The sequence below is a fragment of the Lemur catta genome, chromosome 13 (assembly GCF_020740605.2).
Source record: "Lemur catta isolate mLemCat1 chromosome 13, mLemCat1.pri, whole genome shotgun sequence".
Classification (NCBI taxonomy): domain Eukaryota; kingdom Metazoa; phylum Chordata; class Mammalia; order Primates; family Lemuridae; genus Lemur; species Lemur catta.
In genome coordinates this window covers 64,076,116-64,098,277 of record NC_059140.1, presented here as the reverse complement: position 1 = coordinate 64,098,277, position 22,162 = coordinate 64,076,116, and the positions used below count along the sequence as shown (strand labels likewise).

Genomic DNA, 22,162 nt, shown 5'->3' with positions numbered 1-22,162 from the left:
TGGAGGAAAAAAGGTTGATTCTGAAGATGCAAAAGAAAATGGATCACAGCCAAAGGAACCCAAAGATAGCTGGTGAATCAGTGTAAGGCATGCAGTTGAAAGGATGTAGGATCAGGTTGATCTCTTGGAGGAGCTCCCAGAAGAGTAGAGTAGGCAGTGAGGAGAGCATCTAAGGACAAGAGAACAGTACAGGTGCCATCTTGTCATCCAAATATCCCGCTCTGCTTAGAAGGTCCCCAGCATGGCCCCTACTTTTCTCTATTTCTGGAGGGTTTCTACCACCCCGAAATCCATTGTTATGGATCATCTAAAAATAAGAGTCAAAGAGAATGGGAAGGTGAAATATTCAAAGACATTCAGTGAAGACAGTATCAAATGATTCAACTTCTTTTCAGAATTATGAAAAACATCCACAACCTGCCCTCATACAAGTGATCGAGGTACATTGCTCAAGGCACTATATGGGTGTTCTCTAGAAACATTCAGAACTCACGTACAGACAGAGGGCTGGACTTGATCATGTGTAGGCAAAGGAATAGAGTTTGACTAGGAATAGAGTTTCACAAGCAGCATTGAACCAAAGGGGAAAAGGGGAAGGGAATTGGTAGCATGTACAGCCGAGTGATTGTACAGATTGACCATAGAACATAAGCCACAGAAGTTAGACTGGGATGAGAGAGGGGTGTGAAGAGGTGGGAGAGGCAATGGAAGTTCTAGTAAGGTCACAGAACTGTAAAAACCATAGATGTTATGTAATATACAAAGATGTCTAGATAATTCCTGCCCTTAGCAAGTTGATCTCGATAGGAGATTTACCGACAGCCATGGTATTAAGATGATAAATGCGAGAGAAGTAGCACAGAATGTGTTCTATTCAAGTTAAGAAGAGGAGGATTTCACCTTTGACTAGGATGACACAGGAGGGTTCATGGAGGGGGTGGTGGGTAAACCAGGCCTTGAAGGATGCATAGGATTTTAATTAGTCTATGGGAAACGTGGCACAAAGTGAGGGAAAAGCACAAGCACAAACAGAAAAGCAAAAATGGTCAATATTTCTTGTATTAATAGTAAGAGTGAAAAAACAAGCCTTAATATTTATTGAGAGGACCATCAATTGCAAAACAGGGTAGATAGGCCATGAATAATGATGGGTCTTTAAAGAAAAATACCGGGATAATTTCCCTGGGAAAGAAAGACCTTGTCTTAGTCTGTTTGCTTGCTATAAAGGAATACCTGAGGCTGAGCAATTTATAAAGAAAAGAGGTTTATTTGGCTCACAGTTCTGCAGGCTGTACAAGAAGCATGGCGCCAGCATCTGCTTCTGGTGAGGGCTCCAGGCTGCTTCCAGCCCCGGCAGAATGTGAAGGGGAACCAGCATGGGGAGCTCCCGTGGGAGGAGGGGGCGCAAGAGGGGGCAAGAGAGAGGGAGAAGATGCCTTTTCAACAGCCAGCTCTTAAGAGAACTCTTGTGGGAACTCACAGAGCGAGAACTCACCCATTACCTAGAGGAGGGCACCAAGCCATTCATGAGGGTTCCGCCCCCACGACCCAGACACCTCCCAGGAGGCCTCACCTCCAACATTGGGGATCACATGTCAACATGAGATTTAGGGGACATACGTCTCCAAACTATAGCAGACTACAATATAAAATAAAGTCCTGCCCCCAGAATATAATGTTTCCTAGGAATGGGAAAACAAAGTGCCAAAGATTATTCCCAAGAAATAAATGCTCTTTCTTTCTGGTCCATCTCGGCCCTACACACACACACACACACACACACACACACACACACACACACACACAGGCCCTACACACACACACACACACACACACACACAGGCCCTACACACACACACACACACACACACACACACACACACAGGCCCTACACACACACACACACACACACACACGCCCTACACACACACACACACACACACACACAGGCCCTACACACACACACACACACACACACACACACACACACTATCCTCCTCTCCGCTAGAATTCAGTCTCATATACTTAATTCTCCTCTGTGGAAATGGTCAGTTTTATCCAAAGAGAAACAATATATGTACCTTTCATTCTCAAACTCTGGAAGAAAACATTTGAAACCAACTAAAATTAGAGTAGATGAGATTAAAAAGACTTTCATTACTATTAATACTTTTTAAAATAGTAGATATACTCTCACCACACAGACTCAGTTTATAATTCTTTTTGAAAACAAGCTGCACATGTACACTGTAATCATTTTTTCTAAATCTGATTCTGTTTCTATTAAAATTTTAAGGGAAAATAGCATTTCATGTTACTTTGTTTCTTAGAGAACCTCTAGAAAAATGAGGAGGAGGAGGAGGAGAAGAAAGAAGGAAGAGGGAAGAAGGAAGAAGAAGAAATCACCCTCTCTTTTTCCAACTCCAAATGGTTGGGGAAATCTGCCAGTACATCCACTCCTTCCTTTTTTTCACAAGAATTTCCTACTTCAGTCAGAACATTTAGAGACAGCAAGAAGAGCTAGATTTGTCCCATGACTTTAATAATAGTGTACTTTGTATTTACAGATCGTATATCCTTGGTACTTCATAGCTCATTGTCATTTTAAATTTACAAACCAGTATAAGAAAGGACAGGTTTAGAAGCAATTCTTTTCCTGCCCAACAGTAAGTTACTAATGCCAGAATTAGAACTCCTAACCACTGACACATGTGGCCCTACAACTAAAGATCATTCTCATAATATAAAACGAAGTGTCCCGTAAGTAACATAGCAATTATCAAATAGCCCATTATTCAAGATAATTTTAAGAACCATGGGGCTCTAATCATATAAATAGCCATTTTAAACTGTATAGGCCTACATTAATATGAATATAGATTAAGGTATCATTCAATCAAAACTAATACTATGAATTGATAAATATATACATATATAATCAAATCAATTACACAAAGTAGAATATATTTCCATCAAAAAGTCAGCAAATAAGCCAACATACTGAAAAACGTGAACTGCTTTAAAAAATTTTCATTAACATGCGATAATTCTGAAAGCTACAGATGCCACTGGTCAGACTGTTCCATGTGCCATTAAGTCTCTCCTTTTTGGAAATAAAAACATCTATTGTCTGCTGATTCAATTAGGAAGGGAAGGTATCCAGTCCTCTTAACAGCGCTAGCTGTGGTTTTAACCCCGATGTCTTTAACACTCAGATGTCTGGGAGATTCTGTAAAATCTGTCTCAAGGAATCACAGGCTACCACGTGAGCATCTGAAGGGAGATTAGCAAGCGACTGAATCAGCTTCTTGACTATTGTCTTCAAACACTGGTGGGCAGCATTCAAGTCTCTGTCAAATTGCTGTCCTTCAATCTGTAGAGCCAAATGACTGCAGATGTTTCTAAATTCAACACTATCCTGAAATGAACAGCAAACACAAACAAGACATTAGACAGATTATGGGGGACATTTGCTATGCCCTGCTTACCCGGCTTCCATCCCCTTCTCTTCTGGTGACAGCACCCCAATTTTTCCCTCTGAGAACTACCCTCCTCCATTCTCAGCCTATGTAATTGGACCAAAGCTGATCCTAACTCCAGGGGCGAGGCCAGCCACTCCTTGGCCAGGTGGACTGGTCAGGGATGGGCAGATGCCAAGGCCAATAAGCCACAGTCCCAGGTTAGCTGCTAGACAAGCTGTAAAGAGGGTCTACTGTCCTCTCTAACTGAGGCTGTTGGAAAATACCTTGCCACCATAAGGACAGAGTTCAAATAACAATGAAGACCACACAAAAGAAAGTAGAACCAAAAGATTAAAACAGACTGACTCTAATTACACTTTCTGAGCATGTGAATCTATCTGTACTTGAGCAATAAACCCCATGATTTTTCAGCTGAGTCAATAAATATCCTTTTTTACTTCAGCCAATTGGAGTTGAGTTTCTAAAAGAGCTGTGACAAATATACAAATAGCTTCTGTTTCTATTATCCCACACTCACAGTGCTCAAAACTCTGTTCAAATTCTGTTCCAGTACAGAATTTGTTACTTAATGGACATAGTCTCAAGAAATTCCCAATGCAAATTTAGAAAAAACAGTTCCCAGGTAGTTTAAAAGAATGAAGTCATTTAATAGACTTTTAATCTCCAAACATTTTACATTCTAAAATCTATTGCAAATAAATAACATATTGAAATCATTCCACATTAGTAATCATGGTGACTATATGATCTATTTTCAATATAGGGAAATGACTTTCCCCAGACTTCTGGTTCTGGCAACACAGCACACTTAGTTTCCCCAAAACCCTTTGCTACTGAATTCCTAGAATTCTAAATAAAATAGAACAAACAGTCTTTCTGAGCTTGCAAGAAAGTAAGGGAAATCTTTCAAGAGCCAGGAAAACACACACACACACACACACACACACACACACACACTCACACACACACACACATTATTTTAGCTGCCTACCAGTATCATCAAGAAAAGAAAGTCAGTCTCTCTTGAGCTGGGTTTGGGGTGGAGAGTAAAGTTGCCCCTGATACTGGGTAATGGTGGACATGTGTTACATAGTCCTTTAAGTTTGAAGTTGTCCTCTATGTCACATACACATACATGGGTGTTCTGGGAACACCCATGCTAAGAAATTAACTTACAATTTGCCAGGAACACATGGCAAAAGAAAACAGAAACCTGTTCCCGGGAAACATGTCTATATCCCACATCCCACAATAGTATTCCTATAAACCCTCTGTTGAAGGTAAACCCAACATACTAATAAATTTAAAATATAATCCATCATGATATAGCAGACGCAATGTGGGACAGGATTAAACTCCAAGAATTTCAAATGGAGACTATAAAACATGTTTAAAATGATGAAAGGTATAAAAGAAGGAATCAAAAAAAGTTTTAAGGAAAAATAGGCTCAAAAAGAACCAAATCCATGTCTAATGAAAACTGTAGTGAAAATCAAAAACTCAATGGACAACTTTTTTTAAATTTTTTGTATATTTATTGGCCATTTGTGTTTCTTCTCCTATAAATTGTCTCTTCCTGTCTTTTGTCCATACATCTGAGTTGTCTTTTCATCTACATTTTACAAGCACTCTTTATATATTTTCCCCTTAGACATTTATTTTTTGACTTTATGATATATTGTCACAGAGTAGTTTTTCATTTCTGTGCTGTCAAATTTATCACTCTTTCTTTTTCTTTTTTTTCTCCTCTTCTGTCTCCTAATCTATACCCATCTGTACAGACACAGAGGGAAAATGTTCAACAAGTGTCAACACAGGCTATCTATCTCTAGGCAGGGAAGTCGAGGTTGGCTGGTGGCTCATACCTTTGTACTTTTCTGTATGGCTTGATTTTTTTTTTTTTTTTGTAAAATAAAGAGCATGGATCATTTGACATGGATTTCCAACAAAGCGCTTATGAGAAAACATCTCCCAACAAACAAAACAAATGTCCATGTATTTCAATTCAGCAATGGCAGCAGGACCACCACTTGAGAGAGGTGCTGGGACAGAACCATAAATAGGTTGTACGCCCTGCACTCAAGGGTTCCCAAGCTACCATGCTTCTTGGGTTTTTTCGTTTGTTTGTTTTTTCTCTTTAAAGCATTCTTGCCTCCTTACCTTTGCGTGTTGCTCATTTCTGCTCAGAATGTGTCAAGGGGTTACTCGGATGATCTGTCCCATAGCTTATGGGGTAACCTGTATTGCTGAAGCATATTGCTTGGGAATGGAAAAGTAGGGGAGAAAAAAAATCACTCTGTACTATTTCCCCAAGATCCACATCAAGGGAAATTGTCCGCTTGCTTTATAGAAGTAATCCAACTCGAAGTACAAAGTGGAAGGATCAAAGGAAACATGCAAAGGGCAATTCAAAATAGAAGGAATCACTGAAACACGTGCTGACGTGTGCCTGTTAGCCAGTCTGCAAAGGCATTCATCACCCAAAGAAGAGGAAAATGCCTTTAAAAATATAGTTGTGGGCCCAAAATCTGAAGTCAATTTCACGTTTACTATAAAGAATCAAAGAAGGCACCGTTTGGGGAAATTACACATACAATAAAATTCAACTGCTGGGCTGTACTGGTCCCTGAGGCCCTGGGCAAACTTCAGATCTCTGGCGAGTTTGCAAAGTCTCTTTATTTTACTATTCTAGTACAGTATATCCTTTTTATCCTTTCTCAAATATATTAACAGTCAAAGAAAACAAATTAATAGGAATAGGCTTTCCATGGGACTCTTAAGCCAGGAGAGGGAAAAATAAAACAGGTGATTGCTTCTCTTCCTTGCTAGGAGGTCTGAAGGCCAACTCTGGATCCAGTGATCATTACCTCCGGCCAAACTTGTGCTGATTCTGCCATAGACGATGGCTGTCACAAGTCACAGCGTCAAGGCAACAGCCTATTAACTGGCTCATGGGCTTTCACCAGAAACTCACATGCTCAGTACTGGCGATGATTTCACTTAGGGTGCTTTCCACCCAATGACAGAGCAGATCCTCCCAGTGGCTTCTATCTAGCAAATCCCAGAGGCTCCCGGAAATGATGTAATATTCTACACGATGCTTTGTGCACTTCGCCAGAATTATTAGAACTATATGGCTGAGCAATGGAAAAGCAGGTTTTGGAACTTCTAAAGCCTTGTATAATTTCAGGCTCTGGATAGGACATGTATTGATTGCTACAGCAGTCTAAATTGATGGCCAGCATTTACATTTTAAAGTGAGCTGGGATATTCTCCCATGACTCAGCTGATCTACTAGGATATTGGCCTCAGCCTGTTTAACTCAGTTAATGAATTAGTTAAATTTATTTAAAATGTATATCAAGTCTCCACTACATGAACTACTAAGCTGGATAAAAAGCAGTAAGACATGGTACCTAATTTATATCATCTATCTAAATGTCCATTGAAATATGATTAGGGCTATGGTAAAAACACACAAAAAACCCCAATCCTATGAAAGAATAGACATTTATACACTCATAATTTAAGCAGAGCACAGGGTTCATACAAAGCTCGCTCTGATGTGTGAATCCTTTCTATAGCTTGCCAGATGTGTTATTGTCCAAAATTCATTTGGACACACTAGAGAAACTCATGTGCTTAGGAGGCAATCCCTTCAAGGAGATAGCTCTAGTTTTTAGAACATTTTTTTTTCTTAATTTTTAGCTTAAATCTGCCCGATGGTAGTCAGAATAATGGCCTCCCAAGACATTCACATCGTAATTTCCAGAATCGATGTGTGTGTCACCCTACATGGCAAAAGGGACTCTGCAGATGTCAGGATGCCCAGCCCTCCAGAGTTACAAAGACCCTGGGGATGCAGACAGAGCTCATTCCTTCAAGAGCACTTGACTTGCCATCAGAGCTCTGGTTCTGCTCCGTTGACAGGCCATCCTTGGACAAGCCACTTTATCTACGGAACACTCAGTTTTCTCATTTGTAAAATGGAAACAATAATAGCTACCACATGGAGAGGTTGCAAAGGTCAAATTAGCCCATGGATATGAGAGCTCTTTGTCTTTGTAAAGCACTCCTTTACATCTAAGGTTACAAATAAAGAATTCTGCTAGATGCTGGGAGGTCAGTAGGAAGGAGAGGAGGGGAGTGGAGGGAAGGGGAGAGAAGAAAAAAAAGGAAAATATCTACCCTGTAGAAACTTAGAATCTACTTGGTGAGATGTCACACAGTAAGATTTAAGTTCAGGAAGAATTCTCGAATCCATCAGTGTGCCTTTGCAGAAGTGAGTGGAGGCTTGGAAGAGGCATCAGAGAAGTGACAGGTGGGAAGGACTATATTAGATCCTACAAAATAGGTGTTGTTGGGAAAAGCAACATTTGACTCACAGGAAAAAGAGATGGCCCCTGTAATTAGAATGAATAACACAAGCCAAGGTCTAGAGTCAAGAAGAAGGTGGGACAGCAGGAAGGGGAAAACTAGCCTGAAAATAACAAGAGTTTTGTGTTACATAGCAAAATAATAGATTGTGTGGAAAGCCTTGAATGCCAGAGTAAAGTCCCTAGACACATCCAATCACGGGAGTAACATGGCAAACCGGCTGTTTAAGAACACTGGTCTGGCCTGTCAGCCTAGCACCTTCTAGGCATCGGACTGCAAGCTAGGCTCCTTCTACACTTGTCTCACTCCATGCTCACAATGATAGGTGAAAAGAAATGTGGCTTGGGGAGAGGAAATGACATACCTAAGTCACACAGCAAGTTAGTGGCAGAGCTGGAACTAACCTCTCTCCTTCAGAACACCAGTGTTCATCAAAGTCCTGCCCCAAATAGAAACTGGGCCAGGTGCAGTGATAACACAAGCCCGGTGCCCAGGAGTTACAGAGCCGTGGATGCTACCGTGGGCTGAACAAGCCGCAGAGGCACTAAACTAGCTTTGGGGATGGAACAAAATGTCTACAAATGAATCATGTCATTTCTTCCTTGGCCAACTTCATGCTATTTTTCTTAAGGTTGACTGAGTGTTACAAGTGTTACAAAGCCCAAATTGACTATGATCGAATCCAAACTGAAGACTGGCCTGCTGGCCCATCCCTCTTCCCTGCAGCATAATTGAGAGGGCTTGGCTAGTTGAAAGATATTCAAGGCATGGAACCTTCTACACCCCATGTAAAGCCAACCCCCAGCTAATCAGAGACCTCCCAGCTGGAGCTCTCCCTTTCTGGGCTCTGTTCTCTCCTACCCATTATAAGGAAGGTCAGTAAAACTTGCCACACTTGTACTTTTCTGCATTCTGCATTGTGCATTTATTAGGATTGTGCACATCTGGAATCTTTGAACAAGTGAAAATGCACCTGCAAAGTCCAAAAAGAAAAGTTAAGCCCTTTTTTTAGCTTCTTACTGAAAATAAACACTCTCATCAAAACTGAAAGTTTGAAGACAAAAAGAATCTAGCACCAGGAGTCCATTTCAAAGCTTGTTTTCTGAAACCAGCAGTACATAATAAAGTTGAAAATACAGTATAACTTCCTAGGCTCTAAAATGCAGATAACATAACATTTAAACAATTCACAGGGGTTTTTTTTCCCCTACCATGTCACCTTGGAAATTCACTTCTAGATCTATGTAAACCATAAATCAGTTCATATTCACTTAACCACTGGCTTTAAATAAGATGGCTGTTTTCCAAACGGTCACATCTTGAGCTATATCCTCTTGCACTGGTCTCTATAAGCTTGTTTCTCCTCACATTTCCCCTCCAACTCTTCCTGAAGGCCTCATGTCCTCTACAAAAAGCATGAAAGAAAGGGGGAAGGGGAAGAGAAGAAAACAAGAGAAAAGAAAGAGAGAGAGAGAAAGAAAAAGAAAGAGAAAGAAAGAAAGGAAGGAAGGAAGAAAAGAAAGAAAGAAAAAAGAAAGAGAAAGAAAGAAAGAAAGAGAAAGAAAGAAAGAAAGAAAGAAAGAGAAGAAAGAGAGGGAAGGAAGGAAGGAAGGAAGGAAGGAAGAAAAGAAAGAAAGAAAAAAGAAAGAGAAAGAAAGAAAGAAAGAAAGAAAGAAAGAAAGAAAGAAAGAAAGAAAGAAAGAAAGAAAGAAAGAAAGAGAAGAAAGAGAAGGAAGGAAGGAAGGAAGAAAAGAGACGAGAAAAGAAATGACAAGACAAGAAATTAGCTTTTCCCCAGTCTTCTGTGATGGGGCCTGACTTTAATAAACACCTGGCCAGCTGACTGATCTCCACTAAAGTCACCCACTGCTGGGACCGACAAAGGCCCCTTCCTCAGATGCATTTGGATCCCTCATACTGGGTGTGTACCTAAAATGGGAATGTTGTTTCTGCTTTAGGGGGATGTTGTGAAGAGCATACTATCATGAACTACAAATTGCCCCAACTTCACTTGGTTCATCAACATCTGGCTTTGAACTACAAATTCACAGGGCCCAGGGCAGCCTCCAGTTGCCTGAACCCAAGGTCAGTCTCAAATAGATATGTAACTGTGTATAATAAAACACCCAGTGAAGAATGCAAGTATTTGCCAGTCACCATAAAATGTCTATCGTCCACAGGAAATTAAACATTTTACTTGCGGTGTACCCAGTGTAAATGCTCACAAATAACTAAGGTTCCTTATGCATTTGCTTTGGGTACAGCACCATTTGCAGTTGAAAAGTCCAGTGAAAAGCACTTTTGTGACAGGTACAAGCACTTGATTCAAGGACATTCACAAGGCAAACCCAAAAATTGTAAAATAAAACATTGTAGCGTTTCCACCAAGATGTCAAACAAACATAAGTAGTTTGGTTTTAGGGCCTTTTCTATAATATCTTTCCCCAAATTTTCATTTCAGAAAGCTATTATGTCCTGATCTTTATATCATTTGTATTATTAGGAAATACAAAGCTATAAATAAGTTGCTTCTAGAGCAGTCACCATATCCATGGGTAGGGGGAGGGAACAACAGAAATTCTGTGACTAGTCACTGGGCCTTTTTCTAACATACAAGCACAATTTTGTCCTGTATAAAGAGCAAACTGGCAACGACTACTGATGGTATAACCATGAGCATTTATTTCTTCAACAGTAAGTTAGTAATTTTTGAAGACACTATGCTCAGATTTGCAGAAGCTGGCTTCATAACTAATGTTAATGGGGAAAAAAGCACTCATCGTCGATGTCTTCCTCGGAGCAACCCAATATTCACACTTGCAGTTTGCAATGACTGTGGAGCCAAAGCCAACAGTTTTATGACTGTTGCTCTTGCTCTGCTGAATGAGAAAACCAGCAAGGACTACCAAACGTGATGGAATAATTGGTACCACAATGAGCTAATTGAAACGGCGAGCTCACAGGCAAGTTTAATCTGCAACGGCAAGAAAGTTCTTTTGCCTCCGAAATTTGGCTTCAGCCATAGTTTCCATGAAACCTGCTTCAGAACAGAACTCTTGGAAACTATAAATGTTTTTTAATTCCCAAAGGAAGAGAGACAACATTCAATCAGATTAACTTCATGATTGGCTTGGCTAATGGTCCCTATTGTGAATTGGTCATTTTCAGAAGTTTAAAAAATCCTAGACTGGCTTCCTTTTGGTGTCCTGCACACTTCTATGCTCCCTTTAGGTGGAAATGTCTAATGCATTCTCACTAGTGCTACCGATTTGATAATGATTTCTTCAGTTCATCCAGTGTCACTATGTAAGGTGGCCATCACAGAAGGAGGTACACAGGCCACCCAATGTTTCCGTCCCTTCCAAAATTCATGTTGAAGCCCTAACCCCCAATGTGACGATATTGGAACTTAGGGTCTTTAGGGAGGTCATTTAGGTGAAATGAGGTCATAGGGTAGGGCCCTCATCCTATAGGATTGGTGTTCTTATCCGAAGAGACACCAGAGACATGCAGAGTTCTCTCTTTCTGCCCATTACCACTCACTAAGGAAAGGCCATGTGAGGACACAGTAAGAAGCTGGCTGTCTGCAAGAAAGAGAGCCCTCACTAGAAACTGAATTTGTTGCACCTTGATCTTGGACTTCCAGATTCCAGAACAGTGAGAAAATAAATGTCTGTTCTTTAAGCCACCCAGAACAGAATTGTGGTCTTTTGTTACAGCTGCTGAGCTGACTAATACATCCAATCTATGACGTGACTGTTGCAGCCCAAGCAATGTACAGTGCACAGCACGTACAACATGACCCTGTCTACCATGTATTCTCATGTATCTTATTTCAGCAGGCTGTTCCTAATAGTCCTATGAGCTAGTGCTGTGATATTGCAGAAGGAGTCAGATAAAACCCATCACTTCCTAGCTGCAGGGTCTTGAGCAAGGCCCTCAATTTCTCTGAGCCTCAGTTTCCTCCTATAATAAATGTTTATCAAGTTGGCCAACTCCATTCTCTGCACCAAATCCAACAAGACTCAGTAGTGTTAAGCCTTTTTCATCCACCACGAAGAAACTCATTTCATGGTTTTTTGTATGTGTTTGCTAATTTCTGAATGTTCAAAAGGAATAATTAAGTGTTGGTTTCTTTAATTAAAGAGTAAAATACTAGAAAAATGTCTGTTATTATTGTGGTGAGGTTTCTCTGCCTCCATGCCTGAAAATATCGCTTCCTTAGCCCTCAAGTGTTTTGCTCAGCTCCATGGTGACACTTCTAAGTCTGTCACTGGGCATGGGGCTAAAGCTGACCTCTGGATAGCAGAGGCTTCCTGGATGTCTCTTTGGGTCATTCTAACTCTGTTTTTGTCAATAGTCCCAGAAAAGTAAACAGAGAGTTCATGGATCAGATTAATATCAAGAATGGAACTCACAAAAATAATAGTCAATAAGAAATCATGAGGCATCAACCCCTTAATAGTAATAAATAATAATAATTACAATAATGATAGTAATTCAAATCAATGGAGACTAAGACTTTCAACACATTATCTCAGTAACTCTTTAGGTTAGATCCCACTATCCCCACTTTACAAGTGAAGAAACTGAGGCACAGGAAGGCTAAATATTAATAATTTGCCCAAGGCAAATTATTGGCAAGAAATAGCAGAGAAGGTTTGAAATGCTCCATGGGATTGATCACTATGCTGTGTCGTCTCTGCTGCAAAGCCCCTGATGCCTGTCATCTGGGCCGTGGGCTTTTAGTTCAGGTGAGTCTCTCACCTATCCTCTTGGGCAAGTAACACCACCAAAGAGACCTGACGTTGGGAAGGTTTCCAGATACTTCTAAGTGATACACAAGTGTGATTTCCATTAGCAGAAATCCTCCTGAAACCATTCTGTTGGATAAAACCAATCTGCATGGTCTTAATTTAAAAATATAGAAAACACCCTTCCAAACTGTTTGAATTAGCACTAGGATTAACGAAGCCAAGTCTGTATAACCAGCCCCCAGAAAGACAGAATGCCGTCTCCTCAAGTCTAAGTGCTATGTAATCAATAATCTGCAAACCAAACAGAGATATAACCTGTTCTCCAAACAGCAAACAAGCAAAATTCCAAGAGGCTGGGAAGGGGGCAAATCATGCAGAGAAACTGCTCCCTGCTTCTCTCCTTCGGAAAGCACTGGCTGTTCTCAGGGGCCCTAAAACTCATCATCCCCCTGCAAGTGCATAGCGGATGCCAGTAGCATGAAATGAGCTCTGGAGACTTCTAGAAAGTGGCAGCCACACATCCAAATGTCCACAAACTTTGCTCATGACAAGGGAGGAAAGGGAGTGGGTAAGTGAGGGAAGCTTTTAGCAGGTTTGTGGACCAAGAGGATTGGCAAAGAGAAGGGAGTAGAAAATATAAGGAGAGAGGAGGGAATTGATAGAAAAAGTTTCAGGACAAGTGAAAGACATGCTCCAGTGCTTAAGACAAAGAATTTACAAGGCGGGAGACGAGCATTTATTTGTTGGAGATAAGAATGAAGATGAGTGGAAATGTGATTTTTTTTTTTTTAATGTAGGAGGATGATATCTGTGTCAGATGGCCTCAATTTTCTCAGAAAAGGAATGAGAGGGCTCAGGTCTGGTTGAAGAAAGATTGAGGAGTGTGGAAAATGTTTAGGACCAAAAGTCAATTAGGAAGGGCTAAAAGGATTGCCAAGTAGAAACGACAGTGACACTACACTAGAAGGGCACGATTTGTAGCAGACTGGCTCCACCGCGGAGGACACGGGCTTTACTCCACTGAGTTGGGCCAGGCCCTCAGACCTGACTTGCAAACTGAATACTATCTTTCTGTGATTTCTGCAGGCTTCTACGATTTATCTAATCTACCCTTTGCTTGCAAGATAATCCAAGGTCCTCAGAGTGACACACGGGCCTTTCCCAATCTGGCGCCCACTTAAGTCTCCAGCATCATTCTTTGCCTTCTGCCATATTGAACTGACAGCAGTTCCCTGAGAGCCCCAGGCCCTTTCAATGCTTCTGGGCCTCAGATCACAGAATTCCCCTTTAACATTTTTTTCTTTCGAATGGCTGGAGAGCAACATTCATTTTTCAAAAGGCTGCCTCCTCCAAGAAGTCTTGCAGGATCACCTTAAGGCAAAACTGATCACTCAGTCTCTCCTTTTGACAACCTATCTCTATGCCCTGTATATGCTTACTAACATCACACGGCACTTCATTGTTCATCAATTCTAAGATGAATGTTTTTTTTCACATTTTAAAAATCCCTGAAGTTAGCAAGGCACGTGCCTGTAGTCCCAGCTACTCTGGAGGCTGAGAGAAGAGGGAGAGCTCAGGAGTTTGAAGCTGCAGTGTACTATGATTACACCTGAGAATAACCATTGCACTCCAACCTGGGCAACATAGTGAGACCCCGTTTCTTTAAAAAAAAAAAATCCCTGAAATTAGGATGTAACTTATAATGAATAGTGTATCATAGTTTAATTCACAGGATTTTAAAAAATGTCTTGGTGGTACCAAAAAAAAAAAAAGGTACATCTTATTAATACATTGGAGAGCATTTGGTGAAACTGAGCTTTCTTTTGTAACTTTCTAAGGTGAGTGTAGAAGTGCTTCTCCTCCTGGTCCCCCCTCCCCATTTGACAATGTCTGGAGACATTTTGGGGGGGGGGGGGTCTGTCAACTTGGGGCAGGCGGCATGCTGCTGGCACCTAGCGGGCAGAGCCTGGGGATCCGGTTCCACATCCTATAATACACAGGACACCCCCAACAGCAAAGAATTAGCCAGACCACGGTGTTGCTAGTGCAGAGCTTGAGAAATCCTGGTGCAGAGAAATAATACTTATTTGGGTGTATAATATGCATTATCATGTTTAATTTAAAATAAATCTTTTACAGTGTGTAGCGCACCTTGACATACAGCAACTCTTTCCAGACCTTGGTTTGTACAGCAGGAATGGCAACTCTTGAGAAGCGCCGTAAGCTTTTCTCATCAGCCCTCCCTAACTCCCTTCTGCTGCTAGACTCCCGAGGGGAATAAAGCAGCGCTCCTGGTCAAAATGTGAAAGCCAGAAGGTCGCAAGGAGATTTGTGACCTTAAACCAATTAGGTTAGTTAATGGCAAGGCCAGGACTGAAACCCAGACGCCCAGGACCCCACTCAGCCTGCGGGGCAGCTGCGCTGTGCTGTTCCCGGGCTAAACTGGCTGACACACTCTGGTACCTTAAGCGGAAATGCGCCCGGCGCATGTGAGCTGGGTGACTTAGCACGAGTTTAGCGTGCGTATTCACGCTTCAACGCCCGGGACCCACCCGGCTCTCACCCCACTTTATGAGAATTTAGGTTGACTCTGTAAGGCCCCTGAGCTCTAAGGGGAATTGGATTTATGCAAAAATGATTGTGATTCATGCATGTGAAGGCACTTTAAATAAACGTAGATGATTTCATCATACAAAAGGCAGAGGGGACTCTGGGGGCAGGGTTATTAATTTGGAAGGGGGTGGGGGGAGCTGTCCTCCATCCCTAGAAGCTGCACGTGTGGAAAGGGCCTTCAGCTGGCGCAGGAAGCTGATTTATGTGAGAGGGAAAGGAGTTCCAGAGCAAGGTTTTCGCGAGGCCCCTCTGCGTCTGGGTTCTGCAGTCAGGCGAGCCCCCAGGTGGGTCTGGAAGAGTCCCCAGAGCGTCACCCGGCCCCCTCCTTATCCCCTCAGAGCTGAATCACAGTGGGCAGCTGCTCTCAGGATCCTGCGGCCCCACCGATCTCATCGCGGGGGGACCCTGCGCGCCACCGGGGCTGGCGGGGGCGGACTCACCTTCAGGTGGACGGGAAAGGAGCGCTCCTGCTGGAGGGGCCCCAGCAGCGTCTGCTCCACGCTGACCAGCTCCGAGGTCGAGTCCACCACGCGCGCCAGCGCGCTGCGCATCGCCATCCGGGCCAGGGTGCAGGGCCCGCGGTCCGGGGGGAAGGGCAGCAGCTCCGCGCCCCCCTCGGCGCCCCGCACCACCTCCACCTCGGGGGAGCTGGCCCGCGCCCCGGCACCCCCGTTCCCCGCCCCCGCGCCCCCGCGCCCCTCCTCGCGCCGAGACCCAGGCCGCGCCCGCAGCGGGCCTGAGCGACGGGCTGGGACGGCCGACACGTGATCCGGGTCCCGCGGGCTCCCGGGGGTGCCGGGACCATCCCCCCAGCCCCACTCCTGCTGCAGTAGCTGCAGGGTCTGCAGAGCCACCATTTGGTGGCTGATGGAGGCCACTAAGGGCGCGGGGCTGGCCATGGCCTCCGCAGCGGCTCGGCGCGCTCCGCGTGCAGGTGGAGCGGTGCCGGAGAGGCAGGGGCCCCGGGGGTCGCCAGGGTCACATTTTTCAACCCGCGGCTCCTCGGCCTCCGAATCTCTCAGCCTGTGCGGCCGGCCCCGCCCCGGGCCTCAATCAGTGCCTTGCGCTGGCCCCTGCCCTGGCTTGGAAAGTCGGAATCGGCTTGTTCTGACCCCGGGGCTGCCTGAAGCGCTCCTCGATGTGCACTTGCAAATAAGCCAAATGCTGAGCGCTGCTTCTTCCTCCTCTCTGGGGCTTTGATGGGAAAACGTGCCGCTTTGTGCGGAGGCATCAATCAGCAGGGATTCCCCGCCCCCACCTCCTGCGAAGGATGCCTGCCAATGACCACTTAGGCCCGGGGAGGGGGGGGGTGTAAAAGACCCACCCGTAGGGCGAAAGTGCAAAGAGCCCCAGAAAAACTCACAAAAGGAAGACTGTGCCAGATTCTCCTACCACCTCCCTTGCCAACCCTAGGGAAATTTTCAGAAATTTCTTGGGGCAGCCTTCAAGGCCTTGCATCCATCCCCCAAACAAAACTAGAAGGACTTGTCTCAAAGTTCTGCTCTTCTCTGCTTTGTTCCACACCGTGTGCTCCGAGAGCCTAGTCACTGAAGTGCCATCAGCCACCAGCGAGTCGGGCGCGGCCTGGCCCTGCCCACGTGAGAAGCCTAAATGGTTTTGTGTGAAACTCTCGAAGGACTTAGGCAGCAGGGTTGAAGCTAAATCCTTTCATGAGCCGTGAACCCAGGGACAGCTGTACAAATAGTTACTGGTTTTAATTAAACCTAACATGGCTACTTTCCAAACTTAGGAAAAAAAAAAAGAACTGGGACTGGCAATATAATGCTTTGATAGATTGGGAAGCACTGGTGTGGGATTGGACTTAAGAAAAAAGCCATTTGAGGGGAATAGTATGGAGATCTGTCCTAGAGTAGCATTATTTCTGCTTTCTGCCTGCAAGGAAAGCCATTAGCTAATCCCATGGCCCAGTCAAGCAGGGGCAACGGTGCAAGCCCATGGCAGACAGGTGAGCCCCGGCAGACCTGGAGGATGGGATTTCAGCCTTCCTCTAGAAGCAAGACCCCACCCTTGGTGCTGTGGAGTAGGATCCAGACAGACCTTTGAGTGGAAAAGCCACTCCAGTGAGTCTGTTAGTACAGAAGGATGATCATGAGAGAGATGGCGAGGGATGCGGGGTCCTTTAAGGTTTCTATAACTCTGGGACAGTATGACCCCATATAATCCTCCCAGCTCTCCAGCAAAGGATCCTTCTTGTTCTCTTCTCACTGTTTTCTTCGCCTATGAAAACAAACCTGAATGCCAAGGTAAAGAAAACCTTTCTTAAACAAAAACGAGCATGTTCACACTAATTATAAGTAAGTAAAAATGCATGTCTGTGCATTGACAGAGAGGAAATTACTTTGGAGGGAAGTAAATAGTTTAATGTTGATTAGATTCTCTTGCCATGAAGTTACTTACGTTCGAAATAAAAAATAGAGAAATTTTCCTCTTGTTTTTTAATCCTCAAATGTTGAAGTGCATTAGGTTCAGCAGACACTAACCAGCAATAGCAAAAACTAACCCGTAATTTTCACAGAGCATTTCAGATCTCCAGGGCTGCTCCTCTTTCCAGATACACAGGAAATCCAGTTTCCTGGGCTAACCCTTCCACTATCAAATGGCTGACTGCAAAACTTTCTTGACAGATGGAATTCCAGCCAACGGCAGAACTGAAATCACTAGACACAGCCTGACCTGAGGCTCCACTGTTCCACAGACCACGCTGACTCAGAGCTGTGAGACCGGCTGAACTTCATGAGGTATGAGAGAAGGGGCCAGAAAACCTAGGGGCCCAAGGGATGGTATATGCTGCTGAAATAGCAGCCTACATTTTCTAGTGTCCTTAGGGAGCACTGGATCATCCAGCAACTCAATGCTTTGTCTTGGCCATGGGTCACACTGTCCTTTGCTATGATCTTGAAATGGCTTATGTTCCAAAGCCATTTTCACAGGCTATTGAGATGAGTCAATAGCGTGGCAGATCCACCTTTGGTCTAAAACACCTCCAAAGTTATGTATGCTGGGCTACCAGAACAAGTCAATTGCCTGCTCCCTAGCCACTATACTCACAATTTGGGGCCATTTGTATAATAAAAGACACATTCAAAAGGACAAACCACTAGACATCCGATGTTTTTGTGGAGACCATACTCTCATTTCTCAGCGGATAGTCCTCTTCCTCCACACTGAGTCCCTGAGATCACATGGGATGAGCCCGTCCCTCTGCAGAAGGGGACTGGATCATCTAGGCTGAGCCCATTCCCACTTCACATTCCCACAGTGAATGGTCAGGAATGGGAACATGACCCAGCTGGAGCCAGTGCGACAGTATCATTTAGGATACTTTTGTCTGAATGCACTGTAAAAAACAATGGAAGCAAAGCATACAGGCCAAAAAAAAAAAAAAAAAAAAAAAAAGCCAAGAGATGAAATAGCAAAAAAGATCAAATTCCATTTTAACAAGAAAACTCAGTATAAAGTAATTTAATCAATAAGAGTAATTAATTGTGTCATATTGCAAAAAGTCCAAAGGCAGGGTGGCTCCAGGGTTCGCTAATGCAGCAGCTCAATGGTGTCATCAAAGCCTTTGGTTCCTTCCACCTTTCTGCTATGTGGTCCCCAGTACACCAGCTTTGTCCGTGTTCTTTGAACTAGTTCTATGGCCACTAGATAGCTGCAGTAGATGCCGGCATCACGGCTAGACAACATCTGGAAGAAGAGGCCATCTCTTCCTGTGCATTCCTTCTCAAGAGCAAAGAGACATTTCCCAAGAGCTTTCATCTGATTTTCTCTCACATATTCTTGGCCAGAATTGTGTCACTTATTCTTGCCTAATCAATCACAGTCATGAGAGTCTTGGGTGAACCAAAATTCACTCCAAGCTGAGCTGGGTCTAGCCTCCCTTGAAGCGTTTGGTTGCAGGGAGGATGGAGAATACTTGATACAAATCAAGGTTTTGTTACCAAGTAACAGCAATGCCAGCAGAACATAAGGAGGCTTTTGCAGGGGCTGCTGGGTAAAGAGCATATCCAGTTTCCAGAGCTGCTCCTCTTTCCAGATATACAGGAAATCCAGTTGCATGAGGCTAACCCTTCTACCGAATGGCTGACTGCAATGACCGCTGTGCAAGTGAAGCTGAGAAGAGATAAGTTTTGGAGCTTCTGCAGCCATCATGTGAGTTTGAGGGGAGAGCCTGCCTATGAATGAGCCAACACCCATGGAGAGAAAACACTCGTGAGAGAAAAGCCAACAGGTGTACATAGAGAAAGCAGTGGCCTTACAGCACCATCTGAGCCTACCATTTAGCAGCACAAGACAGCCCCACCTCTGTGCTTTTTAGTTCTACAAGCCAATAAAGTCTCTTTCTTTTGAGTCACTTTAAGTTGGGTTGACTGCCTCTTGCAACAGAAAAAGTCAGAATTGAAGTAAACAGCATGACATATGTTACAGGAAGGACAGCATGTTAATGGAGTGACCCGGTGACCCAGTGCCCCTTAGACAAAGCACTGCTAAAAGGTGCCTCCCACCAACTACTTCCAGCAATGCTTTTGCCATTCACCTAACCCTTCTACTATTTCAACAATTGTGGGAAAATCTCTTGAGCAACTCCGGTTGTTCTGACAATTGATAGGAGCATTTAAAAATGAGCACTGGAAACACCCAGGCCCCTGTGTGATGTGGGATGGAAGAGGGAAGGGGGTAGAAAGCTCACTGAAGTGAAAAGCATTTTTCCACCTGTTGACAGACAAGGTAGAGTGTTGTTAGAGAAACAAGTATTCGGGCACTTCTTTTAATCCAAAGTTTCCTTTCCCGCGTGAGCAAAAGATGCCAGTTCCTGTGTGGAATCGTGGAGAAGCCCTGCACAGCGAGAACAGAAGGGAACTGGCAGAAGGGACAGCTATGGGAAGGCTTCCTCAAAGGACTTGGGCAAAGCCCAGATACCTTGGATCCCTGCTTATATTCTTTGGCACTTTTCTCTAAAAGGGATCCAAGAGAATTCCAGAAATGGAGATGTTAACCTTCAGCGCACCCTGGTGAAGTTCATAGGTGGGGGCAAAGTAAAATATGTCCAAAGACACCAAAGAGTTATTATTTTTGAATGAAAATTTTGACTGAGGAGAAACAGATGCTGAAGAGATATACTAAGATATGAAAACGTACTGTGAAAGGGAAAACAATGGAACTAGGGAAAGGTGTAGACCCAAGAAAGAAAGAGCAAAAAAGCTCAAATTCCCTTTTTTAAACATACAATTGTAATGTTTGAATATGCCAAGTCATAAAAATAAACGTACAGGCCGTTCTAACTTTGGCCTAAACATTTGATTTTCGGGGGGTAAAAGATGTAATACTGCCCCCAAATCTCTGAATTGCCAAAAATAATTGTTTACATAGGACAGTGTGTTTTCAGGACATCATATATGTGCTGCCTTCCCACATCCTATGAAGGTGGTGAAGCTAAGTGCAGCTTAGTGAAGCCAGTTAGTGAAGAAAAATAGGGAAGAGGGGGTAAAGGGAGGGAAAGGAGAAGTTGAAAATGTTGAATCCCACCTGCTGGTCCAGGGGTAATCTGATGTGCTTTTCTCCCTTGCAGTTTGCTCCTCAGTGCAAAATGCAATTCTTTGTGGAGATATAAATCATTTTACTTGGTTCTGTCTAATTAATCAGTTCTTTGGTTTCATCTTAATAATCAGTTTATTTTCAAGAGGAATTCCTGATACTGGCAGATAAAGAAATCAAAATTGGATTTTAAAAGAGTTGATATAGTTTTTTCTAATTGTTGTAGCTTTGGTAGATGGTTAGTTTTTAAGAGTGACAACGCAGTGGATTTTCACGCTGCCCGCACATTATCTCAACAGAACAACCTTGCTGGATTTTCCCTTCATTTCTGATTATAAAATCTAACCCCTGAAGAATATCCTTTCCCTTGGAGGGAAACATTTAAAAGCTCCTTGGTTTCTTCAACTATTTTGATTGTCTGTGTAGATATGGCTTATATAGTATTGAAATGTGAGGGGGTGAGGGAGAAAAATGGGGGTAGCGATAAAAATGGGGGAAGGCAGAAATGCAGGAAGTGTTGTAATGATTTTGCAAACGAAATTCCAGGATCCTTAACCTTAATGAAAAAAATGTGACCACCTTTATCACTTTCCATGATCACCCTGTATTTTCAAGTTCCAGTAAGTATCCTTTTAATGTGATTGAAAAAACTGCTTGACTTAGGTTGATATACTTAAATTTAAAGAAAAATCTTCCCAGTCCCTTTCCCTATATTCATCCTCCTTCCCCTACACACATTTTTTTTTCTTCTAAGGAATTTTCTACTCTTGTTCTCCAATTTCTTTTCTGTTCAATGGCTGAACAGACATTGGGGTTTTATTCACTCTTTCATTTAATCCTCTCTCTCCCTCCTGTTAATATTTTTTCCAGAGCTCCCTTTCCTATGGTAATTGTAATGAAAAATGGGCTGAGGAGGGGGTTTGGGGGTCCACATGGTTCTTCTGTTTAGCTTTTGCTACAAAATCACTGTGGGTATGTGGATGAAGGCAAAACTTCATACTGGGAGATTCAACAGAATCTCCAACTCTGAAACCCTGAGTGCCGCAAGGGAGAACTAAACCAGTTTTGAAAACTGGACTAGTGCCTTCCCACATCTCTGGGCTAGGAAAACAAGAGAAGTCAACAGATCTGCTTATTTTATTTGTTTGGTCATTTTAATCACTTTTGTTTCAAAATATTATTGAGAATGGTCAGAGGAGTTGAAATAAGGTAAGAGATGTTTTAAAAATGAAGATCCGGTAGAGCATGATGGAAGTGACTCATTTTTTTTTTTCTCAGAGAAAAAAATATAAAATATTTTAAAACATGTTTATATAAAAATATGATATTGCATATTTTAGGATAAGGAATATCTCTTTTTTAATTCTCATCATCTGT

The 22,162-nt window shown here is 43.1% G+C and overlaps 1 protein-coding gene and 1 long non-coding RNA gene across 2 annotated transcripts; one reads left to right on the top strand and one right to left on the bottom strand.

The window, feature by feature from the left end:
* Positions 1–2,549: 2,549 nt before the first annotated feature.
* Positions 2,550–16,352, bottom strand: DLEU7 (deleted in lymphocytic leukemia 7). Its single transcript, XM_045567657.1, has 2 exons — positions 15,670–16,352; positions 2,550–3,418 (listed from the first exon to the last, which is right to left on the bottom strand). Exons 1-2 carry the CDS (start codon positions 16,126–16,128, stop codon positions 3,212–3,214), a joined length of 666 nt encoding a protein of 221 aa, XP_045423613.1. The 5' UTR covers positions 16,129–16,352; the 3' UTR covers positions 2,550–3,211.
* On the top strand, positions 15,431–19,567 carry LOC123649473. Its single transcript, XR_006739014.1, has 3 exons — positions 15,431–15,513; positions 17,875–17,988; positions 19,287–19,567. It is a non-coding gene; the product is annotated as an uncharacterized LOC123649473 (long non-coding RNA).
* The last annotated feature ends 2,595 nt before the right edge of the window (positions 19,568–22,162 follow it).